This window comes from Aptenodytes patagonicus, chromosome 14, assembly GCF_965638725.1.
Source record: "Aptenodytes patagonicus chromosome 14, bAptPat1.pri.cur, whole genome shotgun sequence".
Taxonomy (NCBI): domain Eukaryota; kingdom Metazoa; phylum Chordata; class Aves; order Sphenisciformes; family Spheniscidae; genus Aptenodytes; species Aptenodytes patagonicus.
Window position 1 is genome coordinate 17,969,343 of NC_134962.1, and position 22,810 is coordinate 17,992,152.

The 22,810-nt window shown below is 50.4% G+C and overlaps 1 protein-coding gene across 8 annotated transcripts in view; it reads left to right on the forward strand.

Annotated features, from left to right (window-relative positions):
* DLGAP4 (DLG associated protein 4) overlaps nucleotides 1-18,484 on the forward strand; it is a 179,938-nt gene extending 161,454 nt beyond the window's left edge. For all 8 annotated transcript variants that reach the window (XM_076352238.1, XM_076352240.1, XM_076352242.1 and 5 more), the window contains 6 exons: nucleotides 9,541-9,902; nucleotides 11,406-11,497; nucleotides 11,951-12,360; nucleotides 14,070-14,161; nucleotides 15,732-15,884; nucleotides 16,652-18,484. In XM_076352238.1, coding sequence (XP_076208353.1) covers nucleotides 9,541-9,902; nucleotides 11,406-11,497; nucleotides 11,951-12,360; nucleotides 14,070-14,161; nucleotides 15,732-15,884; nucleotides 16,652-16,867 — 1,325 coding nt within the window. In that variant the 3' untranslated portion in view covers nucleotides 16,868-18,484. The remainder of the gene's footprint in view (nucleotides 1-9,540; nucleotides 9,903-11,405; nucleotides 11,498-11,950; nucleotides 12,361-14,069; nucleotides 14,162-15,731; nucleotides 15,885-16,651) is intronic.
* The last annotated feature ends 4,326 nt before the right edge of the window (nucleotides 18,485-22,810 follow it).

Sequence of the window (22,810 nt, forward strand, 5' to 3'; positions counted from 1 at the left end):
GAACAGGAGCAACAGGTGACAAATCTTTAATGGCTCTGTGCTTGCTTGATGAGCACTTGCAAGTGGTTTCCCAGCTGGGAAGCCAAGACTTATTTGCAGAGGTCTCTGTTTAATACTGTAGCCCTTGCAAACATGGAAGCACTTGCTGCTTACTGGTGAGGAGGCAGCAGCTGTGTTAGCTTCTCTGGCTGGATTGTGGTAGAGCTTTAGGGAAGTAGGTGTTTCTCTTAAAGCTAAGAAGTTATTTCTTTTCTTCTTTCTGCAACGAAATGCCAGATAGCTGAAATGTAGTCTACAAACCTGGTACAGGCTGTATCAACAGGGAGCTGGAGTATGGGTCAAGCATATATGTGGGTTGGATGGTGGGTGCTCCCAGAGGAAGCCAGTGTGCCTGTGTGGGAAGAATGTGTGGGAATTAGTAAGGGCATCTCCCCTCTATGTGCTTATCTCACAAGTGAGTTAATGCTGTGTGCTTCGAGTGGAAATAGCCACTTCCCATAGCTGTTTGGGTCAGGAAAAGTGACTTGGGTACAACTCCAAGTGAGGTCTGGTCATCTTCTATAGCTGCTGGTGGGAACAGCTGCAGCTTGGTGGGGTTTCAGGGTATGACCCCAAGGTGCTTCAGTGGGAGAGATGAGCCTGCTGCCCCTCATCTCTCCTTGGTCTCTGCTGCAGACCCACCTTCCCTCAGTGTGGCCTCTTTAGTGTGCTCCCTGATGTTACTGTGATGCTCTTGCTTCTGGCTGGGAGTCCAGGGGGCTGGTGTGAGGGTGTGCCCCATTGCCTGTGGTAAGGGATGGGAGCAGAGAGCCCAAGGCCTTGTTGTCCATCCTGGAAACAAGTGTCTGTCTTCAGCTGGTTGTATGGTGGGAGAAGCAACAGCCTGCAGGCAGTGGTGTGGCAGTGGTCCCCTTGTTGCAGGTGTCACTCCAGCCATGCCCAAGCAGGCTGCAGGGCTTGCTGCTCTACCTACTGAGCTGTGCCGGGGCCAAAAGCTGAGGATGAGTAGGGCAATAACAAGGAGAATGTAAGCTTGAATTCCTCCACTGGCCTCCTTCAGAAATACTTGAGGTGATCTGGATGTCTGGGCAGGAGCCAGGCTGTTGTGTGGCTGGGTTTAAGCAGGGCTGTAATGCAGAGGTGGTGGTGGTTTTCCCTGGTGCTGCTGCTTGGGAGGAGCACCTGAAGCATGCTCTGTCATCTGACTTACAAGCACAGCCTGGCTTGTGTATCGGCTCTGTGATTATAAGGAAACAGCAGGTACAGTAAGCAAAGCTGAGAGCTGTGGGGAGCTGGTGAGGTGCTAACAATGTTCCTCTTGATTATCTGAGATCTTCAGAAGGGCTTTGCTGGGCTGGTCACTCTGTAGGTCTCTATGGGCATGTTCAGCCTCCACAGAGGCGGCGCATGGCTTGGACTGTAAGGTGGGTGAACTGCTCACTCCAGGATGCTGCTGCTGTTGGGGGTTTAGACTGCAGCTTGGTGGAGTGAGGGCTGGCAGGAGAGTCCACAGCCCATCCCTGACTCCCCAGCTTAGTTGTGGCCAGCAACATATTTCCCTGTTGGGCACCTGTTTTCCTCTATGTAGTATCAAGGTGAGATTTTTTCTTTTTTCAAAGATCAGTACTACTAAGATTTACAAAGGGAAAACACTGAGGGAGGAGGTATTTATAGCATTTCCATAAACAGTCTCTTTAAACGAATGCAGTCACTTAGCTTTGCTTTCCAGGAGAGTGGTTTTGTTTAACCAGTGTAAGACTTTTTTTAAAATTTCTCCAGCACTCTAAAGACAGTCACTCATTCAGAGCAAGAGATGGCATCTTCACATGGATTCCCCATCTTGTCTAGATGGAAATATTTTCCTGTTGACTAATAAAATTTGGGTAGGTTTCTCATCTGTGCCTCTAACCAATGCAGGTATCTTGACCTTCAATCTGCAGAATACTCAAACAGTTTCTGTACAGGCCAAATACAGATTCAAGGAGGCCTCTGTGCTGCGGCCATGGCCGTAAAGGCTAGAAACATTTTGTTTTAGCAGAAAAATAAGGTCTGAAGTGATTGCTGTGAACCATAAAATCAATAAAGATCTGTATTGTCTTCAGTAGCAATTGTAACTGGGGATTGTTTTCACTTGGACTCTCTACAAATAAAACATCCTGCAGTTCATTATAGTTTCAACCTTGAAGTGTTCTGTGAGCTGATGAAAATCAGAGGTCAGGCTGCTTGGAATGCAGCCGTTCCAGTTCCCTTTGCTATTGAAAACTGCCTCTAAATGCAACTCCTTCCATCTGTGAGACCCTGTGGCAAACACAAGCCCAAAGACATTTGACCAAAATCTGCGAGGGGATAATGCAACTGATGGTGGTTCTCATTTGCTGCAAGATTATTGGGTTGTTTCATTTAAAAGACAAATGAGCTTGTCTTGTGGTAGGAGAGATTACTTCAGAGCATGTTGCTTTATGCACGAGGAACTGAGGTCATTTCTTCGGATCTTCCCATGGAGAAAGGGGGTATGCATGGAGCAGGAAAGTGATGGCAGTCTGAGCCCTGCTAATATGTTTGAGGGCAGTCTCACTTGCCTTCACAACTGACTGTGGCTTGGAGCCTTTGAGATAATTTAACAAAAATGAGGATGGCTTGAATAGGTCCTTGAAGTCACTGGAATGGTTAGAAATATCATCAGGCTGTATTGAATCAGCAATAGCAACAAAATAACTGGGCACTTCATGCTAGACACACACTTGATGTGATATTTAAATCTAAAACCAAATACCTTGGCTATGATCTTGGTGGTGGTGCCAGGTACTGAGCAGGTAAGCACAGCCTGGTGGTGTCTGAACAGGGGCCTCTTAAGGCAGTGCTGGATTTAATATTCTTTTATGACTCTTATGTTTAGTCTTTCAAGAAGCAAATGCCTGGTTCTCTGGAAGGAGAGGGAGAGGATCACAGCGTGCCCAACTGGTTTGGGGGTGAGGAGGGCTCACCAGGCTAAGGCTCTGAAAACACAGCTCTTCTGCCTGGAGCTACATCAGTGGGTATTGCCCAAGCCCCTGAGAGCAGCAGGTAATGTCATTGTGGAAGATGCTAATTTGGAAACATGCTGCTTTCTAAAAATAATTACACAAGGAAGACTATAAACAGACAGCCCTCCCCCCAAAAATCAATCATCCACAGTACAGTTGTGAATTCTAACAGCTTGCTTAAATAAGCCTAAGAAGATCCTATGAGCAGGAAGAGCCTAGTGCTGCAAAGCTGGAAGCTTAAGCAAAACTTCCACATTTTCGTGTTCTTCCGCACCTTTTTGGAGCATGGCTGATGTTCACAAGCAAACATAGTTGATGGTGCTGCAGAATAAGATGTGTACCTGCTCCAGTGCCTATGTGGATTGTAGTTCCACATTATAGCACAAGCTGATTTTAAAATATAATAGGCTATGACCTGCAGCAACTCAAGAGCAGATTCAAACCCTGTTGAGCTGTAGCCCTTTGGAGGGGGTAAGTCAGCAACTCAAACACTCCTAACTGGTGGGATTGACCTCTGAGCCATGAGGGCATGCTGCCTGCTCAGTTGGTCCAGTAACATATCTCTCCTACAGGAATATCAGGATGCTTTTGGCTTCCTCAATGTCTTGTCTCTTCCCACAGATGCAAGAAACACTGGAACTTAGTTCAGAGTTGCATTGAGGGACAAGGGCAGACTGTTCTAGATGGGCTTACTCCGACTTTTGCTTTCAAAACCCATTTTAGGTAAGGTGTGGTTTTGGGGTTTGCTGCACAGCCAAAAGTCCCTGTTCTATGGTTGCAGAGGGCTTCAGTGGGGTTAATATGCAATTGCACTAATCAAAGTGTGCCCAGTTCTTCAAGGCTCCTGATCTTTTTGGTTTTCATTTGCAATGCTTCTTAGAGCTGTAGATTTGTTTTTATAGCTTGTGTAGTCAACCCTTTGACCACATGTATGTTAACAGGGGCATTTTTTTGTTGGTACTATGTGATTCCCTTCTAGTAAAATCTGTGATGCTCTTCAGCTGAGCTGGATGGCATGAAGGGATCCCCAGGAACAAGACAAGGGGATGCTGCAGTTTCTCCCTGTATATAGAGCAGCACAAACAGCATTTGTACTGTCTGTTGGTAGGTGGAAGGATGAATTTGGATCTAGCTTATTGACCCTCAACACCACTGATCTTCCCCAGGAAATTCTGCTGCCTTTCTGTGCTGATGTGCTGCCCTCCCCTTGTTTTGCCTGGCTTTGGTGTTTGATATCAGATAGCAATTGATTTACTTTCCCCAATTACATTACAGCCCTGTGGGTGTAAACAGCAGCTGGGAAACTTGATCTGTGCTCCTGCTAAACATGCCAGCAAAACCACCACACCCCTCCCATCGGTTCAGCTCCAAGCATGACGGTGTCACAGAGGCTCACTGTGTGGTGGCGGGGACCCCAGGCAGCTGGTGCGCTAGGGCTGGACACTCTCCCTGGGGAAGAACAGAGGCCTTGTGGAGTGAGGAGACAAGGTATTTAATTGGAGGGCCATAGGGACAGGCTTTCTCCACTGCCAATCTGGGTGGCTCTTGCTTGTCCTAATAATAGTTGCTGTAGCCCGCTGGTACAATAATGCAAGGCAGCATGAGTGTCCTGTGTTTTGGTGGTGTATCAAGCTTATCAAGGGGTACTTCTGTGATTGTTCTGTTCAGGCTGCTCCTACACTGCTCTGTTGGGATGGGCTGTACAAGACTGGGCATAAGATTTGGCCTAGAAATTGCTGTAGCTATTTAAGGCGGTGCTCTGGTCAGACAGCCCCGGCAGACTGACTGTGTGGGCACTCCTCATCCATGGGCTGCTCAATGGCTTCCTTCTCTGCAGCTGGCAGGGCTCTGGCCGTCTGCACCTCTGGCAGCATGTGCCTGTGTGGCTTTGCTCCGGAGGGCAGTGACAAGTGCCTGAGCGGCCAAAGACACGGGCCGCTCTCGCGCTCTCTAGTGCACGTCTAGGGTTGAACTTTTTCCTCCGTCTTCAGCGGCAGTGTCCTGCACGAGCAGGTGTTGGTGGCAGATGAACTATTTCAGCATGTACCCAAGAGGCCGTTCAGCTGTACAGCCAGGGGAGTTTTCTGTGATGGGGCAAAGCTTTCGTAGCTGTGCTCACGTGAGGAATGCTGTGCTCTGTGTTGGGTAGGTGTAGTCAAGATTTCTGCTGTAAGGGCAGAGCAGGTAAACAAGGCAAGTTTTAACTTGATCAGATCTATAGTACACCTAAGGAGGCTTTTGGTGATGTCCAGCAGAGAACATGGGGAAAGAAAGGGAGCAACTGTGCAGTGACTGGTGCTTTAGCACCTCCATGCCTCCTACTGTGCTGGCAGTTTGTACATTTGCACAATGAACCAGATCCTGTAAAGCAACACCCATGGGCAAAGGTCAGCTCTGGGGTGCAGTTCAACCTGTGCTTGCATGAGTGGTGCCATCTAATCTGGTACCTCTGAAAGAGGCATCCCAGTGGTGAGCTTGACTTGCTTGGAGATGCTAAACATTTCTGAGCTGGTGCTGCCTGAGCATCTGCAGCAGGTCCTGCTGCTGTCCTGAGTGTAGGGGCTTCCACTCTGCATGGGAAAGGTGGTGAGGTGGGACTGCCGGGTAGCAAGTGAATGCCAGTGCCCTTTTAGTCATCTGTTAGCATGCAACTGCACTCCAAGTTCATCACTATTTACATGACCAAATAAGTACTGGCTGAAGGATGTGTGTAGCTGTGTTTTGGCATGTATGTTTGACAAGTTGAAGCACTTGCATCTGACCTTTTAGGAAATTATTGTAGGTGGTTTTTAAAGTGCATAATAAGTTCCTGTCCTGGCTGGACACACGGCAGCTGTGAGCTCAGGCTACCCTAAGTGGTTTACACAGCATGTGCCAGCGCTGGAGACTGATCAAGCTGAAAAATAACCTAGTCCTCAGACATAGTAGCCTGTCCTGGTTATTTTTTAGCTATGTGGTTCCTTGCTGCAAGTCCCTCTTGCAGCCGTGTGGGCCACGTGTCAAAAGGTGGTATAAGGGCTGGGGTGAGCAGTCAGGATAGGTCCCACTCTTGCGGCCATCAGGACGCTGCTCAATTTGTGCTGGACTTGGTGTGTACTGGAGGGCCAGTGGCAACTGGTATGAGTTTTGTGCCTTCCTGAGCTCCTGTCCAGATTCACACTAATAGGCAGCTTGGTTGGCAAACCCATTGTAGGCTCCTTAGTTCTCCTGTAGCAGCAGCACCGTTACAGTGCTTCTCGGCATCTTTGGGCATATAAGTGCTTTTGGAAACATAGATCTCCCCCTTTTCTGTAACCCCTCCCTTTTAGTTCCTTCTTCGAAGTGCAACTTTAGCTGTTAATATGGTAAATATTGGGATGTGTAAATATAGGCATGTGTAAATACTGTCAATAAGGCACATGGTGTAGCTGTGCGATTTCCCCGCAGGGAATACGGCTGGGCTCCCAGGGATGCTGCTCGGAACCAGCTCTGACCCTATTGGAGACTGAGGCAGCTGGGACACCCCTCCTGGGAGCCCTGCAAGTGTGGTCAACCTCCGCTGCAGGCAGAGGGACCTGTCTGGGGAGGAAAAGGACTTACTAGGAGGCTCATGTCACCTGAAACACCCCTTCCCATACCTGTAATCCATTCTGATCAGGTTCATTTGATACTCCTCAGTTAGTTGTGCTAAAACTATGCAGAGAACAGAAGGCACCCTGTGATGGGCTGAGCCAGAATTGGTTGTGTCCAATTGCCCTGAAAGATCAAAACGTCTGTCAAGTGCCCTGTTGTGAGCTCCCCTGGGCATGCAGGCAGTGCAGTTTGGAGGTAGAAGGTAATATTGGGAAGCAGCAGGTACCTCTGCCTGCCCTCATGGTCCCCAAGTAATCAAAGGATTCCTGATAGAGAGGACTGATACTAATCTGGTACTAAATTTGTTAATATGCTGGTGACTACTTTGGAGATGGAAATGGTAAAGTTAAAAGTCTATCTGTATTGTTTAATGAAAATGGCCTGTGTCTATATCTGCATATGTATCTATCACTGTGTTGTCAGCAGGTTTTGGGGAGGTTACGTATGAGACTGGGCAGTGTAGTGGGAGGTGGGAGCTTGTGATTTGAGGTGCAAAACTTTACTGAGATCAGGGAATATGGGTTGGAGCAGGGAACCCAAGGAAATTACAGCCCCTGCAGTCATCAGAGCTGTACTAGGAAAACAGAAACTGGGTTTGGGTTTGTACAGCCCATCTGTATTGTTGGCTGGGTGACCTGGGAGGTGTATGGGTCTGTGCTGATATCTTGTCAACATCTGCATGTCAAGGGCTAGGGGAAAGGTGTGCATGGAACAGGATGGTGCATGGGGTTTCAATCTGAAGGACGGAACCCCTTTGCTGGAAACCAAGGACTATGGGTTGGAGCAGGAACCAAGAAGAGTGACAGCCCTGCCACCACCGGAGCTTCCCACACCATTGAGTACAATGTAGTGACTTACACAGGGACGTTCGGTTTGTCATTGACGATGTGGGAAAGGGACTGCCCTGTAAACACACCTCAGTAACACGCTAATTCACCAAGTCCAGGATCAGGGACCCGTTTCCTTTTGATATGTAAGGTACAGTTTGGCTAGGCTGACCTGGCCCTCCATGATCCAGGGTGGTGACGGAGCTGATCTGCTCACAACCTGGAGCAGCAAAGCTCCCTACCCAGCCTGCAGGACCAATACACAGCTGTGTACCACCACTGAGACACCAAGGCAAGAGAAGGGTAATCCCTGCAGGCACTGCCTGGACAGCACAGGGTTACCCTGAAACCTGCAGCAGCCCTGATCCTGCAGCTCCCTTCCAGGGGAGTGGGACTGTGGGGCTCAGCACACTGCAGCCACGCAGACCTACAAGCCCCTTGGGAGGAACCTGGCAGCAGCACTAAGTTTCCCATTCCAGGAGCGTGGTCCTCCCAGGAGGTGAAACAGGTGGCTGGGCAGTGTTGTGCAAGGAGAGAGGATGGTATGAGCCTCTCTGGTAATGCCTTGGAGTGGGGCAGTGTTACATGTGATAAAGCTCCTCTGCCCACCTGTGAAGGGGGTCAGAGACAATAGCAGGAGGGGGGAGCCCAAATCATACCCCGCTGGGCTACTCCCAGGTCCATCCCAGAGGCCATCAGCCCATCACAGGCCCATCTGCACAAGCCCAGAGCAGGTACACACAATGGCAGGTGGGACCCCAAGCCAAGGACCCCTGAGCGCTGAACACCCTGTCCAGGCCCCTCCTGGGGTTGTTCCAGGAGAGCCTCAGCCCTGGTGTCCAGGTGTGACACCCATCACTGTGAGCCATGGGGAGCAGCTCTCCAGATCACCTTTTGGACTAAGGAGGTTGCTGCCAAGGGCTGGGACGCATTATGGGGTGCAGGGGAAAAGCAGTTCAGGATTGCACAGGATTTAATGGGATATTTAGGGGAGGAACCAAAGGTGGGACAAGAAAGGGGTTTTGGTGATTTGGGGAGGAACAAGAGTGGGGAATATAGGGGTAAGGGGATAAAAGGGCTCAGTTGTGTGTAGGTAGGTGGCTGGTCAGTGTGCTTGTCTGGCCGTGCCCTGCCCAGCACAGTCTGTCCTGTCTGGACAGCAACTAGAGTAGGACTTCGGCCTCAGGGGCTTGTATGTCCAGGGGCCAGGAACTGGGCAGACTGAGTGCCTAAGCGCAGCTGCTGCAGGATCCACCTTGTACATATATTTTTCTCTAATGGACTTCCATCCTGTCAAGCCAGAGACAGGAGCAGGATGAGGTCATTGCTGCTGTCCATGTTCATGTGGGTGCTCTTCTGTGATCTGTGTGGCCAGCCACGTATATATACATACATGTAGTAGATATGTGTGCTCTGTGTGCCTGCTGGGAACACATCTTCAGCCTCGCTACTGGTTGGATCTGGGGGCACGGAGCAGCAGCAGCAGCCTCGCCACTCTTGGGCTGTTGCATCCAGATGATGTATTTTCCTCTAATGCGTGGCAGCTAGATTTTTAAGGTACTTCACAAATGTTTGTTACTACCATCAGCATCTAACAAACTTTATGGCTTCTTTCCGTTTTTATAGGAAAAAACACCACCCTGGTCCAGACACTGAAACTTATCAACTGATGGGACAAAGAGCTGAGACACTTGGCTGTACTAGGACACTAAAACATAGGGTTTAGCCAAAGAAAATTTCCCCAACGTGGAGGCTTACACCTGCCAAACCCTGTAGCATTCTTGGGAGGCTTTTCTATACTTCTTCATTTCCAGCCTTTCACACATCATGGTATTCCTTTTGACTTCTTTTGCAAGCTAGCTCTGGCTCTGCCTTCCGCTTCCCCTTATGCTTTGGTTTGGGTTACCCAGTGTGAGCTGCTGGCTGTAGGCTGTTACTGCATTTCTGCCTCCAGCTTCTACTTGGAGGCTCCTCTTGGATGTTGTGACTGACCTGCTTTTTCTTTCTCTTTACTGTATCTCTCTCTCCCCCCAATCTGTCTCTTGCATTCTCTGTTCTTCCCACCTCCATTACTGCAGGTTCATCATGCCTAGTGGCATATAAAAAGACTCCACCTCCTGTCCCACCTCGGACCACGTCAAAGCCGTTCATCTCTGTCACTGTGCAGAGCAGCACTGAATCGGCGCAGGACACCTACTTGGACAGCCAGGACCACAAGAGTGAGGTCACCAGCCAGTCGGGACTCAGCAATTCTTCGGACAGCTTGGACAGCACCAGGACACCCAGTGTCACGAGGGGAAGCATCGTGACTCCAGCAAGAGAGACTCCAGAGTTACCCCAGAAAAATGCAACTTTGAAAAGTGACAAAGGGACTCTGACTAGCGAAGAGCCTAAAGTGGAGAATATCCCCAAAAGAAAGCTGTCGTCTATAGGAATACAAGTATGGAATAGTTTGTTCTCCTTTGTCCTAAGGAATGTCCTTAACCCATCCATTTAGCATGTGCATTTTGTGTGGCCAGGTGTGCATCTGAACTCACTTAGAATAGCAAGAGAAACTAACTGCCTTGTCAAACTAACTTCCTGTGTTCTCAAGGGTGAAATACAGCAGAAGCTTTCCATAACAGACCAGAAAGGACTAAGTTCTTTTAGTACAAAATTAAAATGTTTCATAAAGCAGTGGGACTGTTAATTGGGTGAGTCCCTCTAAAGAGGCCTTTTGCTGCTAGTATGCCTGTGCTGAGCCTGTGCTCTGTACTATGTATTACTTAACATCAATCTGCTCCTTGTCCATCATGGTTCTAGGGACAACTTTCTTCTGAGAGTTGGGCCCTTCTACTTGACATCCATGTAGTATGGGCTGCTGCAGTACAAAATGGTCCCAGGGCTGTAAGCAGGAGGGAGCAATTCCTTGCTGTCCACTGTTCCCAGCAGGTTGCTGCTTCTCTTGCTGGAAGCATTTAACTCTCTGGAAATCGATGGAAATGAGCTGTTGATTATATAGTCAAATGAGAACCCATTGAGTAGCATCAATCCATGCTTTATTCAGCAAAACTTAATTCGTCTGCAATTGTAGATGCTTCCTGTGGACAGATTTCCCAGTTACAGATGGCTGGCTGCTGTGAGCACTTGTTCTGTCCCGAAGTGCTGGTTCAGTGCTGCAGGCTATTACCTGCAGATAGGAACTTGAGCGCTTGGGCAAGTCCAAATGCAGGATCTGGGCTTTGAGCCACCATGTGTGTGTGTGTGCACTGAATAAGTTCTCCATTGGCTTTACAGTAAGGCTAGCTGGCCAGTTAGGTGTATGTGATAGCAAAGGCTTTTCTGCAGGGCTAGTGGGGCAAAACACATGCTGAAAGGGCAGCAAGGCAAGAGAACTTGCGTTGGAGAGGCTGATTGCCTTCCTCTTGTCTTCCTTTTCTGAGCTGGTTCCTAAGCCACCTGCCCCAGGGCCTGGATTTCCTTCATAAAACCTTCTAACCCTCTTATCCAGAGCTATGGAGGGTGTCAATCCCTGGGAGAGAGGAAGCTGGGCTTTGCTGTCAGTCTTAATCAGATCACTGCCCTCTCTTGAATCTCTTGGCCTTTGCCAGTGTCAGATGCCACACATGCAGCTGCACCCTCAGGGGGACACAGCCCTTCCCCAGCATGCCACAACCATGCAAACAGCAGTGGATGGCAGAGCCGAGTGCTCTTAGAGTAGATACCTGGCAGCAGCCTGGTATCTACAGTCCTGATGTATACATCTGGACTGTATCTACAGTCCTGATGCTCAAGTGGAGGCAGACCTGAGCGGTAGCCTTGTGCCTCTCCTAAGACAACCCTCCAGTTGGCATGTGGTGTCAGCATGCTGTGTGTGTGTGCAGCACTCCTGGTCTACTAATGTGAATTCCAGCAGCAAGTTCTTGTGTCTGTTTTTGTCTGTATTTTTTTTTTGTTTAATAAGGTTGACTGCCTTCAGCCAGTGGCAAAAGAGGAGCCTCCTCCACCAGCCACCAAATTCCAGTCCATCGGGGTACAGGTAGAGGACGAGTGGCGGTAAGTGAAAGACGCAAGCTTTTGTAGTTTCCTTTCTTTTAAATTGTGCTTCCCCCACTTTGGCTTAGACCTTCTCCCCTTCGTTGTTCCAATATGAGTGGTGTTGAATGGGGGCCCATGGAGAGCTCTTCCTCTATAGCACACACCCGCTGCAAAAAGCACGTGTTCTGTAAACAGCCAAATCAATGGGAGTTTGAAATTTAAAAAAAAAAAGTACAAGATGCAATTATAGATGTGCGTCAGTCCTCTTGTCTGAACGGCCTATTGCAGTAAGCAGGCAACCTTATAATTTTGTCTGTCTGAATGTGTGGTGTGTGTTTGTGTGTGAGGAGGGGCAGGGCGGGCAGGGTGAGGCTCAGCTGCAGGCATAATAAACAAATGCATTTCACTGTCAGTGTGTGAGGCCAGCCAGGCTGAGTTCTGCTATTTAACGTTTGCTTTTGATCTCTCTAGAAACAGCCACTCTCGCAGCATGTCCTCCAAACAGGACACAGACTCTGACACACAGGAACTTAATAACTCTAGCTGTAAATCATCTGAGAGAAGCCTCGCTGAGTGCCCCCAACACAACAACTCCGTTGGTGTTGATGCCGCTACCAGGCAACCAGCCAAGCCCTCACAGATTAAGAGAAACCTCTCCTATGGAGAAAACAATGACCCAGCCCTGGAGCCTTCTTCTCTCCCTCCTCCTGACCCCTGGCTTGAGACGTCCTCCACCTCACCGTCAGAACCCATGCAGCCAGGAGCCTGCCGGCGGGATGGGTACTGGTTTCTGAAGCTGCTGCAGGCAGAAACAGAGCGGTTAGAAGGCTGGTGCCGCCAGATGGACCAGGAGACCAAAGAGAACAATCTCTCTGAAGAAGGTAGGTGTCGTCAGCCTCTGGACTCTAGGCTAGAGCACCCTAGCAGCTCCTCCCTCAAGAAAGAGTTGTAACTGAGTATTGGATCAGCTTTCTGCAGTTAAATTGCTGATAGCACACAGAGTAAGGGTAGAACCTGAAGATGAGTATGAGACAAGGAACATTTTTTCTTTGGAAAGGATAAGGTAACTTCCTCTAGCAGATGAGGTAAGAAATAATACTGTGATGCAGCACAGAAGAGTTTCAGGGGATGGTGCAGCTTCTGACCATTCAAAACTGCTAAAAGCTTAAATGGATTGCTTTCAGAGAGGCTGTGGAATCTTTCTCCCTGCCTAACCCATTGTACTCAAGCGGGCAGGTGAAAGTTTAGTTGGCAGTGGGGCAGAATGAATGTGATTTCTGAGCTTGTTCGATCTGTGGAATCAGTAGACTTGTTTTCACAGCAAAGAGGAGGTTTCTTCATATGGGAAAGCTTCACTGAATTTGTACTAAATACACCAAAAGCATGTGCACAGGGAACACAAGGCCACTTGATTTTATTAGGTTCAGTCCCAATTGGGCTTGTTTCATTATTTTCAAATGAGTTGGCAAAACCTGTGCTTCTTGCAGTGAAAATCATGCCTATGGTGCATACAGAGTGACAGAAGTGGGGGTGACTAGGCTGCAGAGGGCAGGATCTTTGTTTTGAGTCTGGTTGATTTTTATTTTTTTGACACCTGAGAAAGGTGAAATAATGGTGAGACTCAGTTATAGGTCACTGTCACTGCTAGGGCTTGGGGGAGCTAATCTCTAATCCTATTGCACTAAGATGCTGCACTGGCTGCCAAGCTGGACAGGCAGTGCCAAGGCTCTCCCTGCCTCAGGGAATGCCCTTGTTTTGCCTGTGGCAAGAGTGCTCTGGCAAGAAAAGACACCAAGACCAGTGTGGCGTTATATCTGTGACCTCTTAAGAGCAATCTCCTAGTAGATTCTGTAACTGGGAACTTAATGGGTACAGAGAGAGCCCAGCTCGCACTTGTCCCACCAAGATCTATAAACATTCAGAACTGATTCCATAGGTGCAGCAGCAGACTAGGGAGGAGAAGGGGGGATTGGTTCATCCCTGTTCATGGTGCAGTTGCATGCACTGTGGGTCTCCCAGCACTGCCTTTGGAAGGGAAGAGCCCATACAGTGTTTTTCCATTAGTGAGCAGAGGAATGTTGCCATACCCAAAGCTTCTTGGAAAACCCACTAAGAGCAGCATAAAGTCCTGGGTATTAAAAGCCCTAGCCTGCCAGTATTTTAATCCCTTCTGGTAAATGGAGGTTGGAGACCATCCTCCTGCCCCTTGCCACTTCCACCTCCTGCATGAGTGGAAGAGCAGGTTGTGATCTGCAAGCAGGTGCCAGCAGATCTGCTCACTGAGACTGTGCTGGTGGCTTGTCTGATGGGCTGAAGGCAGTTTAAGGTACTTTCTGCAAACTCTGATGTAATGTTCTCAGTCTGGTCTGCTTTTGACCTGCTCTAGAAGGAGCAATAATAGATGGCAAAGACAGACGTAGATTATAGTTTCAATACATCTCCTTTCCCTGAGAGCAGTTACTTCCTTGGGGGTCTCTGAAACTCCTTTTCTAATGAATCAAGAGTGTTTCTTTGCTCCAGAAACACTTGAGTTCATTGCTGCATTTAATAGTCTGTTCAACTGAGGTCTCTTTCTTTCTCTCCTCCATAGTCTTAGGAAAAGTCCTGAGTGCAGTGGGCAGTGCACAGTTACTAATGTCACAGAAGTTCCAGCAATTCCACGGCCTCTGTGAACAAAACTTGGTGAGTCTGGATCTATTTCTCCTGGGTTTTGGGAGGGGGATGTATCTCTTTCAACAGCACTATGGGAACATGATCAGGTATCAACAGGCTACTGTCACTGTAAAAGCAAAGCCAATGCAGCTGTAGCCTACAACCTGACCACCATGCCATGATAGATGAATGCTGATTTAAAACAGCAGCTGAGCAGTGGGAGGCTGACTGCCTCAACCTCTCTTCTGAATAGGCAGTTCTTGGGCTGTGCTCTGCTCAGGGATGAGTGTTTGTGATTCCTTTTGGTGCTTATGTGAGCACAGGGGAATTTTCTTGAACTGCTGATCAGGGCATGCTGAATACACTGAGTGTCTCTGTGGGTCTGAACTGTCAACCAGCCATACTGCTGTGTGTTCTGGAAACTACCTCTTTCTTGTTACTTCTAAAGGGGTTTTTGAAAAGTCTGCTGTTCTCCAAACATGCTTGCTTTGCATGTACGTTATGTGGACGGTAAAACTGTCCCAACAGGATTGTCCCTTATTGGTCACAAAGCACTGTTTGAATCGGATCTCTTCAAATGTAACACAAGGGTTTGCCCTTGCTGAGAGCTGAACAGGGCTAATGTGGGGATGGGTGGGAATCTGCGTTTTGTTTTTCCCTTCAAGCTTTATCATGGAATGGATTTTGCAAACTTCCTCAGAGGTGAATTCCCCTTTACTTGCAAAAAAAACTTAGATAAACTTGGGAAGGAGGAGGAGGGGGTGAAGTGCTCAGCATCTGCTAGCTGATCTCTGGCTGAGAGATTAGCAGCAACACCACTAGCTGCCAGGCTTTCAACAGAGCTTTGTGCTGAGGTCTCCCTTTGATAATTTGTGCTGAGTTGCTCAGATCTGATCCCACGCTTTCCTGAGACAATCCAGTCCTATGATGGCAGTTCAGATGTCTCGGAACTGGGAAAATTCTGTTCTTGGGAGAAACTTAAGCTACTTAAAATTTTTCAACCTAGCCTGAGAAATACTGATACTTTCAGATTGTTTTGTGGGAGGATATAGCAAAGTAATTTTGCTCGTGAAAGCTGTATTGGCTTCTTTGGGTTGCTGTACACTGGCATGCAAGTTCCCCAGGTGTCAGAGCTGTGCTTTGCATCGTGTTGTGTCCATTTCCATTATTACCCACCCTGAAATCAGGATTTCTCTGTAAGAAACCAGTGTTCTAGCTCTGAATCACATGCTGGGGAGCTTCAATTGGAGGTTACTGCTGTGGGATTAGCGCTAGCTGGGGAAGCTTTGGGGAGAATGGAGCTATTGCTTTCTGCTACAGAGAGTGTCGTCTTCAGGATTCTTCTTCAGGCTCCTATAGGAGAAATACAGTCAGGATCTCTGCTTCCTGATCTTTGCAGAAATAGTTTTGACTGTAAATGATGGCATTGTGTCTCTGCATATTTTAGGGCTGGTGTCTCCTGTGGGTTCTTGACATTTCAGTTGTCAGGCAGGTAAACTTAGAGGGGTGAATATGTAAGCTGTGCAGACTGCTCTGCTTGTCAGGAGGGTATATTCTTTCTGAAAGGGTTTTATTTTTTTTTTTATGCTTTCCCTTCTAGAACCCTAATGCCAATCCCAGACCCACAGCCCAGGACCTAGCTGGGTTTTGGGATCTCCTGCAGTTGTCCATTGAAGACATCAGCATGAAGTTTGATGAGCTGTACCACCTGAAAGCTAATAGCTGGCAATTGGCAGAGACACCGGAGAGAAAGGTGAGTGTGGGGCAGTTGAGAGTGGCCAGAGCACCTTGCAGACATTTTGGGTATCTGAGGTCTATTTCTGTCTGCAAACAGAAGACCTCTAGGGCTTTTACCATATTGCACTTGTGCAGTGTAATCTCACAGCCTTGCAGTGCACTGAGACCATTCCTCTTGAGTAATAGTGGAAACAATTTTGTACAAGGGGGGGAAAAGTGTTACGATGGAGAGAGACCAGAGCGATGAGTGGTGTATGCTTAAAGCAGTGATACAGAGGCCTCTAGTGTTACAAGCACTGTATGAATAGGTTTTAACTATTCTTGGTGTCTGAGTAGTATAAAAAACACCTGCTGGAACCTTTTGAAAATGCAGCATAGGCTGTGTCCCTGGGTCAGGCTTTGTGACTAGACATTGAGGGTAGAAAGGAGGACTATGGCTCTGGGCAGGGTGGCATATTAAAATTTTGCAGTTCCAGATCAAGTTCAGTCTTCACGCTGCCTGTGCTGTGCTCTGACCTGTAGCTGAGCCAGACATAGTCTGCAAATTCTAGTCCACTTCACAGAAGGCCTCTGTACCATGAAATCCAAAATGGCACACTTCTAGAAACTGGGGAAGCAGATTTTGAGTGTCTTGCTCAAGAACTGCTCCTGCTTCTTTCACCTGACAGCCATTCTCATTGCTTAGTCCCTCACGCCATAAGAGTCCCCACCATATCAGAGAGCAAGCTTCTGTATGTGCATTTTTATTTTATGTTTGGGTTGTTCCTTACTGTCTCCCTAAAGGAAGAGAAGAAACCACCCCCTCCAGTGCCAAAGAAGCCAGCCAAGTCCAAATCCCAACTGAACCGGGACAAAGCCTCTGATTCAGACAAGCAGCGCCAGGAAGCTCGCAAGCGTCTTATGGCTGCCAAGCGGGCTGCCTCTGTCCGGCAAAACTCGGCCACGGAGAGCGCAGATAGCATCGAGATCTACGTACCCGAGGCACAGACCCGCCTTTGAGCAAAGGGGCAGAGGAAGGAACCGCATGGTTTTTATAAGTCATTAAAAAGGAAAAAAAAAAGGTTCTCTCTAAACTAGTGTGATTTATTCAGTCTAGAGACAATGAGCCATCCTTGAAAAGGGCTCCTGAGTTGGCTTTTTTCTCTCAGCTTTAAGTAATGAAGATTTTAAAAAAAAAAAAAAACCACCAAACAAAAAAAAGAAAAAAATACCCCTCGTTTTCTCACTGGCTGTGGTGTTGCTGAATGGACTGAACAGACTCCTGGAAACTCCAGCCCCTCGACTTGGAACTTCAGTCTTTTTACTTGTTCTATCTAATGAGAATTATTAGCTTGTTTACAAGAAGAGGACAAGAAAAAATGAAGCCTTGAGCACTTGCCATGCTGTGTTCTTCCTCCTCCTCAGTTCTGTTCTTCCTTCTCATCCTTTATTTTTTCCTCCTTCTGCTCCCTTTATCCCACTTTTGCATGGCTTCGTTTACTGTATTAGAAACAACCTTTCTTCCACAGAGCTCCTGAAGAGAACCGCCCATTCAGTGTATACTACTGTTGCACTCTGCTAGCAAGCAGCCTTTCTTGGGTTTTGTTTTCCTTTTGATGGGGATCTTGGGGTGGGGGGAGGATGGGTGGGCAGGGACAAGGCAGTGGGTTTGTATTCCTCCGTTTTTATTGAAGTGAGAGGATGACAGGGTCTGTGGAATGTAATGCAGAGTTGTTGAAACGCAGCCCAGAAGCAAATGTGCAATAAGCTGGCAATGAGGGAAGGGACAGTGCTTGGCTGGCTGATCCCAAGAGAGCAGTACCCTACTTCAGGCACAGGAGGGGAGCTGAAGGACCACAGAGCAACTACAGGCACGATCCACACATGCTTCACTTTGATTTTTCTCCTCTTCCCTTTACAAAATTATTTTCCTTGAATTGCTTGTTGAGAAAGAAGCTGCTACACTGGGGGACCTGTTTCAAAGTGGGCTGGGGAAGGGGAGGGCTGGGGAGAGTGTAATGGTATTTCAGGGTGGGAGGACTGGGTTTTGTACAAAGATGAAGGCACAGGTAGCTGGTGGTAGGCTGCCTGCCTGTATGTATGTGTACATATGCACATATACACTTAGTAGTACCTGTACATTTAATTCATACACACGTATACATGCCCATACGCACAGTGCAGATGGTGTACCAAAAGCACCTTGGTGAGAATGGGCATATGTATAGCATATATTTTTACATGTACTATATCTAGATGTGTGTAAAAGTGTGTGTAAAAATATATACCCTGTGTGTAATCAGATGACTATTTTTTCCTTATCTCCCTGCTCTCTGGGTAGAGGAAGGATTGCTAAATATTTTTTAGCCCATTTTCCCCTTTGTAGGTCTCCTTTTCAGTCTGGCTTCTTGAAGCCAGAACTGCCACCACTGGATTCTTTGCCACCCCCTCAAAATAAGCATCTGGCCCCATCCTGAGTGATCTTGCTGGGGATTTTTTTTTTTTTCCTTCACTTGCTTGAATGAGTTGGGAGATTGTGTGCTACTTTCATGGGGGTGGGGGTAGAATCCCAAAGAAGTTTCAGTGAGGGTGTTGGTGATCCAGAAGGCAAAAAATAAATAAAAGTGAAATCCTGAATGATGTCTGAGTGACCATTGTATACTGTCCAGTGTTGTCCATGCATAGGTGCTCTTGGAGATTTCTGCCCACCTACCATAAACTCTTGAACATGGAATTAGATTCCCATTGGAGCTTGGCCATAACGTAACTCAAATTCAGCATTGTGGGTTGAGGCACTGAGCTGTTGGGTTGCACTGTCAGGTTTTTGGGGAGGATTGTAAAGATGCGGTTTTAAACATCTCTTAGCATTGAAACTGGGAATGCCAGGGAAAGGTGGGGGGTTTTGTTTGTGGTTTTTGGGGTTTTGTTTTGGTTTTTAAATTTGCTCTTCCAAAAGCGGGGAGCTGGCCTGGAAAGCTGCTTTTCCCAGGCTGGCAGTCCGCGGGCAGCAGCCCCTCTCGCCGGGTTGTCAAACGATCTTCGATCCCCTGGGCTGAGATCGCCCCTCGGCCTCAGCCAGTCGCAGCGGGCCCTCTGCGCGCGTGTTGTGGGCTGCAGCCAGGACAGATGAGGCGGGGTGCTGGTGCTGGCTGTTCGGTGCGCGGGTCTCCGGGGCGAGGCCGGGTAGCAGAGGCAAGCACGTGTGCCTGCCCGGCTCTCATTTTGTTTCCTGCCACCTCGGAGGAGAACTTACAGCAGCAAGGACAGCTTGCCGTAAAAAAACAATAAACAAACGCGGTCTGAACTTGTAGCTGCCTGCAGCCTCTCTCCCTCTTTATTCTCAGCAGCGGTGTCCGTGACTGGTCTGTAACGGGCTGCGCCCAGCAGCTGGGGCGAAACACGAAGCTGCTCCGCGGCGGAGCGGCCCTGGCCTGCGGCCACCGGCGCCCCCAGCAAGATGGCAGACCCCTGGCGGCCGAGGGGTGGGCGGGGCCGTGCAGGGATAGGTGCTCTGGTGGCAGTCCCACCCCCCTCCTGCAGCCTCATAGGCCACTTGCCTGGGAAGTCACGCCCTCTTCCAGTCACATGGTCTGTGGTGACTGGCTGGCAGGACACCCCGCCCACACACACAGTGGTTTACCCGGACGTCCATCAGACCGGAGGGCCCTGCCCCCTACTCTTTATCTCTTTCATACCCGTGGGGTTGTGGCTGTATATAGTTAATTTCTACAGCTTTGTAAATGTATATATAAAAATATATACACATGTATACAAATATAGAAGTATATCTGAAAAAAATCTGTATTTATACGTATTTATACATGCCTTTGTATAAATAATTCGATACATACGTACATTGTATGTAAATATGTATGTATTTTTACATCTGAGCGCTTCTGGGTCCAAAGGAAGCGGGCAGCCAATCACGGGGCTGCCTGAGAACACGTGGGTATGATGGTGTCAAGAAATGGCTGTCAGCCAATCAGAGAGCTGTATGACGTTTAACAAAATGGCTGCTCCCTGCCATAAAATGGTGGGTGAAACAAAATGGCTGCCCCCTGCACATGGAGGGGGTGGGCCTTCTGTGTCAAACGTACTTCCGGGTGAACCAGTAGGCGGGGTGGCTGGTCCTGCCAGCCAATCACAACGGACCGTGTGACTGCTGGGGCAAATGGCCGCTGAGGCTGCTGGGAGGGGGCGGGACTTCTGGCGGACCCGGTAGGCGGGGCAGCTGTCAGCCCCGCCCCCGCAGTCCCCGGGTGGTGTGAGGGCGGGGTGGCGGTGCCGTCCCCAGGCGCGGGGGCGGGAGGGGCCCTGCCCGCCGCAGGGTACCGGGCAGCGCCGCGCTGCCGGCCGTGGGCGCAGCCGGGCCCGGGGGGCTCCCCCTGCCCGCGCTGGGCCCGGGCCGGGGGGGAGAGCGGCGCCCAGGCCGAGCTTCTCCTCAGCGCTGGCCTGTGCTGGGACGGGGCCACCCGTGCCTCGCGCCTCCGGCCCCCGTGGCTCTCCTCAGGCAGTGGCAGCTGACACGACGGGCTGAGCCAGCCCCGTGGCCTGGGCATCACTGGGGCAGGCCCCGGCTGGGCAGAAAACCCCTGGCACCCACGCTGGGTCCTTGCGCGAGGTTGGTGTCCTGGCCTGAGGGCTGAGCAGGTGGGGTGTCCCCCAGCCGAATGAGAGCCGCTGCCGTGCCGGCTGTGCTTCCCCCGGGCTTCTCTGGGAACAGCTGCCTGCTCTGCGGCACCGCCGCTTTTCCTGTGAATGCCGTGTGTGCCAGCTGACTGTCTGCGAGACTCCCGTGGCACCAGCTCAGCAGCCTTTGCTCAAGCCCAGCATCCCAGGCAGCGCTGAAACCGCGGGGACTGTGGAGCCAGGCTGGTGCACGCCCCGAGAAGCGGTGCCAGGGGAGCCGCTCCCTACATGGTCCAGGTAAGAGGAGCACAGCAGGAAGCAGGAGGGGGATGGTCTGCGCTGCCGCTGACCACACGTCCCTGGGAGCTCAGAGACCCTTGCGACGCATAACTACCTTCCGGGTGCACTGTTTTGGGGCACAGCATGACGCCCTGCCCTGCCTCCTCGCTGCAGCGATGGGGGATGCAGCTGCCAGGGAGGGTCTCCCACAGCCTTAACCCCATGTGGGTATTTTCAGGGCAGTGTTGGCTGTGGCATGAGAAGTATGAGAGCGTCGTGTTAACGAGGCTTTTCTGCGCTCAATGCAATGTCTGAGTGTGCCCAGGGCAGAGCACAGGCTGGGGGGGGGGGGGGCGGGGGGGGGGGTGGCTGCAGGGCTGGGACAGGGCTGGTGGTGGTCAGCTGGCAGGACCACTCCCGGGAGCGCAAGTCCCAGCTCCTGCCCTGGGAGGCAGTGGAGGGGGTCGGGGGGCAGAGCCGTGCCTCCCCCTGCGCAACAACGCTCAGTGCTGTGCTGGAGGGCGAGGCTGCTGGCTGCCCCCCCCGCGCCCCCCCCCCCCCCCCCCCCCCCCCCCCTCAGTGCTCTCCTTGTGCCTGTGGGAAATGTCTGCCCATCACCCCATGGCAGGATGTGCCTCAGCCCTGCTGGCTGCCAGCGGCCCCTTCTCCATGGAGGTGAGTGCAGGTCCCTGAGGCTCTGCCCAACCTGCCTGGGGGTCCCCAGGGCCTGGCCAGGGCAAAAGCACCTCTGTGCAGCTCAGGAACGCTGAGATGCTACTTGAGGCCACAGGAGGGTCAGGCAGAGCTCGGGGGGCGGGGGAGGGGGGGGGGCACTGTCTGGGTTTTACCCCGCCATGACCTGCTGTTGCTGTGCAGGCCACCCCTCCCCCAAGTTGGGCTGGCAATCCCCTGCCCTGGCTGAGTCCTGGCTCCAGCCCCACAGGCACCCCAGTCCTCCCGGGTGCCCAAGGCTGCATTCCTCACCACGAGCACAAAGCACCAGCAGCCCATGCAGGGTGAGGGACGCCCTGTTGCTATTGCTGTCACCAGAGCTGCCCAGGGGTTTCCCTGGAGCTGCACGAGTGAGGCCTGGCTGGAGGCCGGGTGCCTCCATCCTTCCACAGCCCCTGCCCAGTGCCGCAGGGGTGCAGAGCCCCTGGGGTCACCCTACAACACAGGAAGCCAGGGGTGAGGGGGCTGCAAAGGGCTTTAGCTGGTGCTAGCCCCCACTCCAGCCCCTGCTATGGTAGGGAGCAGGTATCTGTCTCAAGGTAGGCAGGGCATCAAGCTGGCACAAAGACTGCAGCCCTGAACTGATGTGCGTGGAAGACACTAGCAGATGAAGTATCAGTGTGCACACTCCCTAGTGCGTGCAAGATGCTGGCCAAGCCCCTGGGGCAGCACAGGGGCAGGCACAGCAGCCCAGAGCCCAGCCTTGCTGCGGTGCCCGTGCTGCCAGCGTCCATGCCAGTGGTGCAGCAGCCTTTGGGTCCATGTCCCTGCCCTCTGTGGCAGAGTAAGGCTGGCTGGGGCTACTCCTCCAGGAGCAGGTCTGCAAGACCCCTGCCCACCTCACAGAGTTTTTAACCTACAAAACTGCGTGCAGCGGAGCCCTACCAAGATCGTTTCTTTTTTCCTTTGCCAAGGGACTAGCAGTGATGCTGTCTTACTTTTCCGATGCTGGCCAGGAGGGAAGACACAAATGCATCAGCCCTCTGCTGCCGCCAAATGCTTTCTGGCTCCCAGACACTAAGATCAAATGCTGTGGGAAGCAAGCATGTAATGTCTGTCAGAGCAAATGATGGTGGCGTAGGTGCAGGCCCGTGCCAGGCACTGACCCCTTTTTTTCCACACCCAGCAATGCTCCTTAGACCTCTTAAGCTGCTTTGGCTGAGAGTCAGGAGGTGGTGGTGAGGGAGGAGCAAGGGAGCCACCCACAAATGACATAGTCCAGTCTAACACACAGCTCATATTTAAAAAAAAACCCAAAACTAAAAAAACTTTTATTTGACAATAGAAGAACAAACAAAAGATATTTACAGTAGTTTTTTGCTC